This window comes from Apaloderma vittatum, unplaced genomic scaffold (genome assembly GCF_000703405.1).
Source record: "Apaloderma vittatum isolate BGI_N311 unplaced genomic scaffold, ASM70340v1 scaffold40308, whole genome shotgun sequence".
NCBI lineage: Eukaryota > Metazoa > Chordata > Aves > Trogoniformes > Trogonidae > Apaloderma > Apaloderma vittatum.
The window spans coordinates 964-13232 of NW_009731992.1; the positions used below are offsets into that span (position 1 = coordinate 964).

The 12269-nt window shown below is 46.4% G+C and overlaps 1 protein-coding gene across 1 annotated transcript; it reads left to right on the forward strand.

The window, feature by feature from the left end:
• Positions 1–83: 83 nt before the first annotated feature.
• Positions 84–11399, forward strand: LOC104278405 (transmembrane protein 104-like; the record flags this gene model as incomplete). Its single annotated transcript, XM_009875365.1, has 7 exons — positions 84–209; positions 2228–2349; positions 4273–4354; positions 5235–5337; positions 5734–5814; positions 10389–10488; positions 11291–11399. Coding segments are annotated over exons 1-7 (642 nt in total), but the record flags the coding sequence as incomplete, so codon positions are not given.
• Positions 11400–12269: the final 870 nt, after the last annotated feature.

Sequence of the window (12269 nt, forward strand, 5' to 3'; positions counted from 1 at the left end):
CAAATATCTGAAGACCGGTGCACAAAAGCTGACTCTTGAGTTCCTCCTCTCTCTGACAAAGCTAACACAACTTTGTTTCCCTAGGTTAAAGGCAGTAGAAGTTGAGAGCACCCTCCTGAAAACACCCTCCTTGCTTTTTTCTGAGCTTCCCCACCGTCTTCACCATGGCTGGTGGCATTACTGACACAGGAGAGCTTTACTCTCCCTATGTAAGTACTGTGGCTTGGGGTTTTGTTTACAAGTCTTTTCAAAATCCTCTTCTCCCAGTGTAGTGTCTTCATTTTATGCTTCCCCGTGGAACCTCCATGCTTCAAGAAGTGGTGAAGGTCAAAGAGTACTTAAAAATGCTTAGTATTTGTGGGTATTGGGGTTGTTTTCTACATCATATCACTTTGTGTAATGCCAAGGGACGATGTCTGCTTAAGGTATGGTTCTAAAAGTGTTAAAAAGAGTTTCATGTCCCACACCAGTGCTCGCATCCTTCTCCCCTCTTTTCTTACATTTTGTTAACGTTTTCATCAATGCAAATTATCACGTGAAGCTAGGAGGAACAGCGTGAGTTGTGACATTGAAACTGTTCTGCTTTACTTCCCCCTTTTTTTTTTTTACTTCATATAGTTTTCTGTTGAATTTCATAAAGTTTACTTACCTGAAGCTGTTGTAGTAATTTATATTAAACCACTTCACTTAAGGTCGGCAATCAAGATGTTTCTACCTTGTAATGTGGTGTCCTGTGAAACTGCACAGCCAATTACTGCTTTCCTCTGTTACTGGAAATACTGGTTTTCATAGCCACAAGTGTTCATATAGTGTGAGCTTTGCAAACACTGTTTGTTTTGTTTTGGTTTGGTTTTTTTTTTAATGAAGTGAACTTGCTAAATATAGAACCAGTCCTGAAATCTGTGTTGGCTTTCAAATGCTTTAAAACTTTTATCCCTGTGTTAACGATTGAATTTAGAACAAGTGGATATTAGGCTGCAGAAATAGGTCACAACTGAGAAAATAGAGAACAAGAAAGGAACTGGGACGTCTGGACCCTAAAGGATTAGTGTCACCTGCTCTTATGTTGTTGTGTTAGTGTTGCATGAATTTCCTAGAGTTTAATCTGAAAAGCTATGACTTTTTCTTTCCCTGAAGTTTTCTGGCCAGACTGAACACAGGGGCACCGTTCTCCTCTCTGTCTACTTGATCAAAGTTAAGGAAAACCACCCAAGGTTGTTTTTTTCCGGGAGTCCTTCACTGAAGAGTAAGTCATGGCCCTGAGCATTGGAGTTGTGCTCAGGGAATGACAGCTCTGCCAGCTGAAGGAAAATAATTTTCCTGCAAGCTGCAGTGGTAGATTTTTTTGTCATTGTTCTGGGAGACTCATCCAAAGATGAATTTGATGTGTGGATGTCAATGAAACAAGGGTGGGAGTGCCCTCAGGGTCTCTTGATGTTAATTGTTCCACACCCAGGAAAATGTACTTAGACACAGTTTTTTACTGGCTCTCCTCTGGAGAGACTTGGACCCATTTGAAAAAAAAAAAACAACAAAAACCCACAATAAAAAACCAAACCCAACTTTATGGCAACTTTTGATCTTGAGTTCAGCTAAATTTACAGTCCAGAGAGGTCATGGCCAAGTGCACAGTTATCTTTTGCCCCTGGGCAGAAAAAAGCTCATTGCCAGAGAGGATAAAATCATTTCCCTTCCAGAAGTAAATTCTCCTATTCAGAATGTGCTCAGCTGCTTACTGGTAAAAGAGCAAGCAGGCTTTGAATTAGAATTGTGTTTGGATGTTTCCTGCTTGAGTAAGAATAAAGAACAAAAAGAGATTGTGAATGGTAACTTGTGGACGTAGTCATAACCGCTTAGGTTCAGGTCAGAAACCAAGGAGAGACTCTGACCCACAGCGTAGACCCTTTTGGTAGAAGGCAGTGGATTTGAAAACAAACAACCCAAAAGCTTATGTGCTTTTTAACTTCAAAAGTTAGAAGGAAAAATATATAAATCACAGCAATTAGAAAAATGGAGAGGGATTTCGGTTTCTCCAGAAATCTGCTGACGTTCACTTTGTTCTCTTGGGTTATCCATCCCCGTCTTACATTTATTTCTGAGATGGACTTGCTCTCACCCTGCTTGCTCCAAGATTACCCTCCGTTTAAGTCGGTATGTGTGTGAGGTGCTTTGGATGATCTCTGGGACAGCTGCAAACTCTCACGTTGGCTTGTGTGGGTGATTGCAGGTTGGTCTGGTTTACATGTTCAACCTCATCGTGGGAACGGGAGCCCTGACCATGCCAAAGGCCTTTGCGACAGCGGGATGGCTCGTCAGCCTCATCCTCCTAATGTTCCTGGGGTTCATGAGGTAGGACATGAGCCGTATCTCTGGAGGGCTGGAGGGGTTAGATGATTGGGGCTCTAAGGACGGTGCTGAGACTTTTGTCGCTTTTCTGACTGATGCTGCTCCTCCGCTGCTTGAGCATTGGTCTCTGTACTTGTGTTGCCTCTGCACCTTACTCGGAGGGATGAGTTTTCTGGCTGCCTGCCTTATGGGAACAGTCCAGGGTCTTCTGGAGCCTTTCTCCCAGCTTCCTTTTTTTGACAGCCGTCCTCACTGTGGATACATCCCGCGCTTGCCTCCGTCGCGGATCGGTTCCCTGAACATGAAGTGGGTGACGTGGGGTCATTTCTTGGCTTTCTGACTTGCAGGCGTAATGCAGGCAGGTTGTGTGAGCTTTCTCCTGGCAACGCTCTGGGCAGCTGCAAGAGTGTCAGGAGAACAAATTACTGTATAGCAGGGCCCGTTTTATTCACCCCACATCTTTGTTTCTCGAGACCTTGGAGCTGGTCCCATGATTTTCAGGCTGGCTCGTCAGGAGCTTCTGCCCAGATGCCTCCCTGCTGGAGCAGCAGGTGGAGCTGAAGGCTGTTGATACAGCACTGATGTCTAAGTAGATATTAATAGAATTGCTGTCTTCTGGTGGGCTGTGAATCCCTGCTTGCTTCTTGCTTGGTTTGAAAAAAAATAAAACAAAATCCCTTCCTGCCGCTTGTAAGAACGGACTTTAGAAGTTCCTTTCTTGTCATTAACCAGTTCTGTCAGCTGGAATGTGCCTTTGGTTTGGAGGCAGTGCTTTTTGGATCTGATAGATGCTGCTATATAGAGGTATTGTACGGTCAGTGCCGATTGTAGTGATGCTTGTAAGTCCCCCACCTCAAAGCTGCATGCTGCAAAGACTTCAAAAAATGTAAACTGTGGAAGTACCAGTCACCGGGAGCTTTGGAAGCCATTCCTTTTAGATACGTTAGCCTAAAAGCATAAATTCATTATACGAAACTTGGCACCAGCCAACAGTCCTTCAAGGTCAGCAGAAGAGCACCAACCTCCAAACCTGCGTACCCAAACCGCACTGGATTAAGCTGAGAAAGGGCAGCTCAAAGTCCTACGTGCCTTGGGAGCTGCCTTGCTCTCTTGCTTTCATTCTGGTGCTTGTGACTTCCTCGTGGCTGCTGGGGACCCTTCAGTGCCAGGAGGGTCAAGGTGGAAATTGCTCCATGGGCCTCAGCACAGGGCTGCTTGCTTTTATTCCTGCAAAACTAATCTCTCATTTGAGCTTGATAAGCAGGTGCAGTTCCTGAAGTAGTGAGAAACCACCTTAAAGCCTTAAATAAGATTGGTCTGAGGTTTGATTTTATTTTTTTTATTCATTATAGGACTGGTTTTGGCTGAGATCATATTCATTCTGTCAGTGGCTCTTGTTGTCTCCCTGGACCACTTTTCCCCTGGCCTCCAGCAGAGAGTATCTGCATGCATGTGTGGTCTGCTCCTTGGTCTTGTATTGCTGCTTTGCTTCTGATGCCGTTTGTAAGATGAAGGGACTGTAGCACCTCTGCCACAGGCCTCAACAGATGAGCTTCAGACTAGTTCTGTGCTCTTCCTAGGCCCTAAAAAGAGGAAGGAAGATTGCTTTCTTACAAAGGGCAGAGTCCCCTTGCCTTCTTCAACCTACAGAAACACTAGGAAGGTGCCTTCCAGATACCTAAAGTGTCTTCTTATATCTGAAGGCATGTTACATTTTATTGCATTTTGTGATCTGCTTGAACACCTTAATTTTGAGAACAGAAGGGAGCAGTAAACAGAAGCACTGTACCAACCCCACAGCGTGTGTGGGGAGCTGCTGAAAGGGTTATTTTGTTTTGTTTGTTCCTACAGACAGGAATAATTCTCCATTTCCCTTCAGTGACAGGTCTTGACTATTACTGATATCAGCTGAATGTCTTTCTCTAGCTATATGACTACGACCTTCGTGGTGGAAGCCATGGCCGCTGCAAATGCCCAGCTGCGATGGAAGAGAATGGAGAAACACAAGGTTCGTGCGGGGTTTAATTTTCCATTTTCTCTTCTTCTTTTATCCTGTAGGACTTCCCTGAGATTCCTCTGTGCCTTTGCCTTGCCTCATTAGGAACTCTAAAGGAATAAATTTCTGCTGTACTTAACTTTACCATATAAAATATGGCTGTTAGTTCCCCATGGGGTTGCTCGTTAAAGACAGGATTTTCTGCTCCTGCTTTGAAAAATCTCTGGTGCTGTTCACATTTCTTACTGATTGTGCCTCGTTGCCCAGAAGCGCTGCTCAGTGAGTGTGGAAAGGTGGCAGCCGATATATTGGTGCTGTTTGGAGTGTGCTGAGGTCTATAAATCCTTGCTGATCTTGAGTCATTTAAATGGGACAGGCTGGAATGTCCTTCCTGTCACTTGGGCTGTATCCCAGGCAGTGGGCAGTCCTGAAGTATGTCCTTTCTGTAAACATGTGGCTTTTCTGGATCGGTACAAGGTGTAATTGTTTGCATTGATTTAGATCCCTGCCTGTATGTTAGTGGCTTGGAGTTAGAAGCTAGACAGCCTAAGACTATGTATGCTTGGATTTTTTTCTACCAGTTCTGCACCCCTGCAGATCTGCCTGAAGTTTCTAACTTCCTTATGCCACGTATCGCTATGTGATTTGGACACTGTTGTGTGACTGACGTCAGCTGGGACAGCAGAGCCTGTCACTTGCTTCAGCCTGCTCTGCTTGGGCCACTTTCCGCTTGCCACAGCATCCCTGGTATTGCCTTTGCCTGCATGTCCTGCCTCTCCCTGTTTGGGACCTTCCTTTGAGTTTCTGGAAGGGAGACCGTGACACTGGTGGTGCCTCAGTCTGTGCTGGGGGTGGCAGATATCTCAGCAGTGATCTTTGTCTTTTCTTCCAGGAGGATGATGAGGATGACGACTCTTCCTCTGGAGTATCTGACAGTGATGTTCTCCTCCACGATGGCTACGAGCGAGCAGAGACACGACCTATCCTGTCAGTTCGTAAGTACCCAGTTCATGATTTTACTGGATCTGAGAGCTGTTCTCTGCAGACAGTGTCCCAGTGGCTCCAGCAAGTGGAGCAGGACTCTTCTGTCCATTTCACCCTTAATTCCACGTGATCACATCCCCAGAATGAGACTGATTGAGAATTCAGTTCACCTTCTGCAGTCTGATAAGGATCTTTTCCTTCTAGGTCACTAAGGTGAGAACATCTTACTTTTCAAAACACTTTGAAACTAGCTTCAGCAGAGTAATTGGACCAGCAACTCTGCAGCTGTGCAGTCGTACATACTGTCCTTCAAACTGTGACTGGAGCTTCCCAAGTGTCTTGAGATAGTCTGGCCTCTGGGTTTATCGGAGTGACTGATAGAAACACTTCTTGTTTTCAACTTGCAGAGAGACGCGGCTCACCCAATATCTTCGAAATCACGGAGAGGGTGGAAATGGGCCAGATGGCCTCCATGTTCTTCAATAAAGGTAAGTGATTCACATTTCTGAAAGTCCCTGCAGGTCCTCCTGCATGTTGGGTATGGCTTGTCCTTAAGTTTGTGTGCTTCTCCGTGTGGATTTGCACCCTGAGTTTGGGATGATTCTACGCAAAAGTGTCGCTCGTTCTCTCTGTGGATTATATTTATCCCTGTGTGGTGTTTCCACAAAGTAGTGTATGGGTCAGGTGGGCCAAAATACTGCAGTTATGGGCCCAGTTTCTTGAGACAGGTAAGTCAGTGCCTTCTCTGACTGCCCTTACCCTAACTCTGAACTGCATCTGTCCCCTGTGGTCTCCACTGTCTAAAGCAGTAGAGCCCAGCTGTAGTGTTTGCTAGTTCCATCTTGGTTGTAGCATTTGAGAGTAAGATGTTTGGGTTCCCCTGAACCCCGTAAACAACAGTGTGAAGGAGAGATACTTCTGAGGAAAGCTTCTGAGAATTGCTTCTGTCTGTGGAGTCGCCAAGAGAGCTGCTGGGATGTGAACAGCTTAAAGGGTCCCTGGTGTGCATATGATAGGCAGCTGTCTTGTCTTTTTAAATGTCTCGTGTGTGTCAGGGAACAGACTTGTAAGTGTACTGCAATAAAGCCATATCCATTGCTGCATGTGATGGAAATGCACACTGCAGCGTTAGGTATTCTGAAACGCGTAAACCGGTACATTTGAAATGCTGGGCAGAGCCTCAGAATCATCAGTCACTGTAGAGCTGTGCAGCTTTGAGCCTGTCAGGCCCCGTTCCTTGTGGAAAGTGACATTTTCTCTTGTTCGCTGGCCACCTTACAAAGATGTGATGGGCTGGATTTTTCCACTACGTTACATCAGCTTCAGGGCAGCGTAGGACTGGTGCCTCTGAAGGACAGCCGGGCTTAAGGAGTGACGATTCTTTGAACTGTATTGTTTCTGATTTTAAAGTTCAATCGAAAAACCTTTTTAATTTCCCTGCACGCCTCTTCTAGGCCTTTGTAAATTTAAATCACTTAGGATTACCGAAATAATCCACCTTGGATCAGGCTGCTGCTTTCCTAGTCAGGGAAGGGGAGAGGTGATCTGCGTGTAGGTTGGAGACTTGGAAACGTGTGTTCCTAGTCTTACCGGTAGTGCTGGCTTGCTCTGACTTTAGGCAAGTTTTCTTCCCTGTGTGCTTTGCCATCTGTAAAACACTGTGAACGCTTCCTGGTCTCTTGATCATCCTCTGGGGAGTAACATCTGGGAAGCGCTTGGAGAGCGAGCACCGTGTACCAGGGCTCGGCTATAGAGCTCTGCTCGGCTGCAGGAGGGCTGGGGGATGCCAGGAGGCAGAGTCCCCCCATAGGCAAGCTCCAGAAGGTCGCTGCTTTGCGTGAGATTCACAGGGGGAGACGTAACGACCCCCCAAAAGCCAGCCAGGCTCTGGACAGTTGCCTTCTAGACCTCTCTGCCTTGATGCTGGCCGCTGGTCAGTCAGTAGAGGGTGCTGGAAATACACGTCCTCTCTCCCGCCGGGCACTGATGCACACTGCGTGGCAAAGTGATATAAACTGCTTAGTATCTAAATCTTAATCCCTCTTCTTAATGTTGCTTTAGCCAGAGTTATCTGATTTCTGTGTTAGGGATCCTCCCCAGGACCTACTCAGCCCGACGCAAAGGGATGAATCCCTCTGCAGGAAGGCAGCTGGAACAGCTGCACACCGTGGCTTGAAACAACTTGTGGCTCCAGGAGGAGGTGAGGTGCACCCAGCGAAGGGTCTGGGGCAGCTGGAACTCATTTGCTGCTTTCCCTCCCTCTGTGCTCACCAGTGAGGCTCCAGCCCTCTCCTGTGGCTGAGTCCTAGTTCAGAGACACCCTCTGCTCTGCAGAGAAGAACCTTCCCCTGCAGGTCCCTGCTGAGGCGCTTCCTTCTGGTGGTGGCGCGGAAAGGCCGTCAGTGCGGGCAGCTGCTCAGTGACCAGTTGCTCCTGAACTCATTTGCTGCTTTCCCTCCCTCTGTGCTCACCAGTGAGGCTCCAGCCCTCTCCTGTGGCTGAGTCCTAGTTCAGAGACACCCTCTGCTCTGCAGAGAAGAACCTTCCCCTGCAGGTCCCTGCTGAGGCGCTTCCTTCTGGTGGTGGCGCGGAAAGGCCGTCAGTGCGGGCAGCTGCTCAGTGACCAGTTGCTCCTGTCAAGTGCTGAGAAACTGGACCACGCTCGCGAAGTCCTGGCTCCAAGCAGCAGCCTCTGCGGTTTCACAGCAGGCCGATGTCTGGGATTTGTTTTTGCTCACGATACGTGAAGCGCGGATCCAAACCTCAGGTGTCTGGAGGGCTTTTACAGCCTTCAGAGGGGAAAACTGGGGAAAGCTTTGCAATAGACCTCCAAGCCTCTGATTTCTAGTGAGTTCTCTGCTCCTTTCTCTTGACTGATTTTTGTTTTCAGTAATCTGACAGGAGTTAAATCTGCAGTCCTGGGAGGTAATCTGGGGATAAATCTCAATTTCAGACTGTCTGCTTTCTTAAAGGGAGCTGACTTAAGTTTAGGCTGTGAAGGGTCTGTGTGCTCTTTCAGAAGAGCTGGCTCTAAAGAACTGCTTTCTTGTCTTTTTTTTTTTTTTTAATTTGCAATGTTGGGTGCTTTCTTCTGGGACTGAGCAGTCATTTATTGCAATAATGGATTCTAGGCACATCTGTCATGCTGTTTCCTCAGAGGAAGTCATGGATTTTTATTTTTTTTTCCCTTGCCCTGTTTTGTGTCCAGTAATGAAAGTATTGATCAGGGAGGATCAGTAGCAGTTTATAAAAGAACTGATGTTAAAGTCTTTCTGCCTTCAAGAGGATGAGTTTGGGAGAGGAGGGTTACCTGGACTTCCCACAGACAGAGAAGCTGGCACTGGGATGGGGATATGGTGTGAGCTGGTGGGTACCTGGTGGTGCTGCTGGGGCTTAACTGGTGGCATTAGCCTTATTTTTATTTTTTTTGGGGGGTGGGGTGGGGCGTATACCTGAGGCCTGAAATCAGTAGCAGACCCCAAAACAGAATTGATGTCCAAGTCTATGTAGTCCTGGGCTTGGTTTGTCTTGCAGCTTCTCTGCTGTGTCGGGTATTTGTTAAAAGCTTAAACCCTTTTTAGTGAGAAACTGGAGAAGACTAGTGGGTAGACTGTTGCCATCTTGAGAATAATGCAGAAACTCTTCAGCTGCGAAGCAATTTTAAATCTTTTAGAGGGGAAGAAAACAAGGGGGAACTATATGAAATGATCTGACAATTTCTGTAAGATCTCCATTTGTCTGCCTAGACAAGCCAGGAACAGCTCTAGTGTGCTGCTTTCAGAAGGAGGGAAGTTTTCTTGCTGCTTTCCCAATACAGCCTGTTTTTCAGGAATGATTTATGCTAAGTAGGCTCAGCATTTTGAATAATTTATTTAAACGAAGGAGGATGCCTATTAATGTGTCCTGACATCCAGAGGTCCAGGGGCAGTGTGATGGCAAAACACAGTAAAACTTCAGGGCATGCAAGCGCTGTGGAAATATTACTCCACGTTCCTGCAGTAATTCCATTCTTGTTTGGTATTTGTCACATGGGAGGCTGGGAGAGGAGAATTGATTTACCCAGCCTGCGTTAGGATTAAGCATCAGGTGGCATCGCAACTTGAGAGTATGAGCAGGTTCCTTGAGCTGTTTTCCTTCAATATCAACTTCCTAAATGAAACAAATCTGAAGCTTTTTTTTTTTTTTCCTGTTTAGCTCGCTTGTCTGGACTAAATTATATTCCAGTTTGTTTTTTTTCTTGGTGAGATTTATACTGGCTTGTGTGGAAGAGAAGAATCCTGGGATCTGATCAAGTATTTATTTATCCCCACAGATTTTAGCCCTCCGCAGAAGTGTCTTGTTGCACCCCAGTAAGACTGTTCTGTGCACCCAGTTAACTTGTGTAAGACTTTTAATCTCGTAGGTGAAGGCAGGGCAAACTTTTAAAGAAAAAAAAACACCCAAGAAAAGAGGATGAGGCAGAAGCAGCGTACATTGTGGCAGTAGGGTAAGAGAAAGAGAGTTTTAAAGCTTTGTTGTCTCAAGTTGTTGATGTGAGGAATCTCTGGAAGTAGTTCCATTTCAGCCCTGTGGAACTGGGGCTCTGTGGGACCAAAATCCTGATGGGAAGGTCCTGCAGGTTTACAAGCAGCGGGTTTGGAATCAGTGGAGACTAAAAGCATCTTCTCTCTTCATTTCCCTGTCAAACTGTGCTCACACCGAGTCTGTGAGCATCAGCTAGATGTTTGCCTGTGGCTGTTCCAAGCTGACAGCTTCAGCTGGCAGATGAATCTGTGAGACCTGTTGGTCCTGGCCAGCAGCTGGAGGACGGGCTGGAGCGAAGGTCCTAGTGCCAGGGCCGGGTGCTGGAGGAGACAGAGCTGAGCTCTGAGGCACCGCGTGTCCCATCGCTTCCTGCGCCGTGGTGAAGTTCTTGAAGCTGCTGATGTGACCCTTGGGAAGGAAGTAAACTACAGAGGCACATGCTGATTTAAGACCTTGGAAAAATTGAGTGTGTTTGAAGTGCGGAGTTCAAGGGTCCCTGTGTGCTTTGCTGTCTGTACAATATCTCCTTTTCCTGCAGTGGGTGTCAACCTCTTCTATTTCTGCATAATCGTCTACCTCTATGGAGACCTGGCAATCTACGCAGCAGCTGTACCGGTCTCTCTCATGCAAGTGACCTGGTAAGTGAGCTAAGTGAGCTTACTGCTGCGGGCCTTGTGCTGAGGAAGAGAGCAGACTTTTGGATTAGATGGGGTGATAAGTCTGTCTGGGATCAGCTCTGCTTTCTGAAAAACGGAGTGGAGGAGTGACTCAAGGACAGCTCATCACTTGTGGGTGGGGAGGTGAAGTTTTATATTCCCCACCCGAGTGCCTCCTGCCTGCCTGGAACTAGCTGACCTGATTTCAGATGAGTCCTCAAGTGTGAAGTACTCCCAGCTTCAGCACCTTGCAGATATGGGACTTGTTGCTCAATAGTTTGATTGCCATACCCTGTGCGATATTTTAGCTTTTCTGTCTCTTTGGGTAAGAGCTGAGAGGTGTGATGCTTATCACGTTTGTGACTGGTGAGTGGTGACATGACATGGACTTAGGTCTGGGCTGAGACCAGTTCCTCTCTGAAAAAAACCAGATTAAAAAAGAGATCTGTTTGATGAAATCTGGGCTGGGCTGGATTTGGACTCCTGACTTGGAAAAAGAAAACCTCAATGATCTGTGTATGACCTAAACTTGCTAGCCTAAGTGACCAAACGACCTAACTTGTAAATAACTGCAGGGAATTCAAGAACTTGCCTTTAAGTGTACGTCACGCAGTGTCTCGCTCGGTTACAAAGTCTAGAAAACATGAGGTGGGGGGCAGCATTCAGGGAGGAAAGAGAAGAACGAGCAGTTCAGGTCTCTGACTGTTCCTTTCTTGAATGCCAGAGAGGGGAAGACATCTGCTAGGAGTTAATTACTGCCTTTTGTTTCTCCCTCCTTTCCCAGCAGTGCCACTGGCAACCATTCTTGCAGTGTTGGAGACGGCACGAAGTATAACGACACAGACAGGTGCTGGGGACCGATTCGACGGATTGATGCTTACAGGCTCTATCTGGTGAGTTTCGGAAACTGGGATGACCATTTCTTCCATTTAAACTTCTACTGGGTAGGGACTCTCTCCTGTAGGGATGATGTGGCTCAAATGAGCAACAGAGGTGCGATGCTTTTGGTTCGATCTGAGCTTTTTTGGCCAAATATCCCCTCTCTATTCTTGGTGACGTGGCTATGTTTCAGTGTGGTGGCTATTAGAATAAACTTTGCGATTTTGAGTTTAAGCAGAGTTCTGTCCTTCCTGTTCTGTAGTTTTATATTGCTTAAGCAGGTGATATGTCCATGTCAAAAGGGTGTGGTTTTTTTCAGTGGGTGGCTAAGTAATTCTTGCTTTGATGTAATTGTTGTCAATACACTCGAGTGTATTAAGCTGTCCTGAGTGCATTCTTTATGTGAATAAAATTGTTTATGCTGCAGGAGAATCTGCTTTTTGAGAGATGATGGAAACACCCCGCTTAAACAACATCCAGTGCTATGCGCTGCTTTAGTAATAGCTTTCTGTCTAGTTTAGGGTTGTCTATTGCATCTATTACCGTGCTATGGTTCTGCTGTGAAATCAAGGTTTCTCCCAGAGGATGATAAACACTGCTTCTCTTGAGCTTGGGGAGAGCTGAACACCCGTACCTGGAGACAGATGTCAGCAGGGCAAAATGAGAACGGGGAGGTATGGAAGTGCTGCGTACTGTGGCTTCTGTTAAGGGTCTCAGTGAGAATTTAAACAAAAAAAAGAGTGATGGTAGCTCTGTGTGTGTGTGCTGAGAAATTCAGGGTTAAAGACTATCTGAAGCAATTTTGCAGTTTAGTACATTCTGGACCTGCAGTAGATCATATCCCTGAGTGCACTTGTTCCAGCGTTATTGCAGGAGTAAGAGCT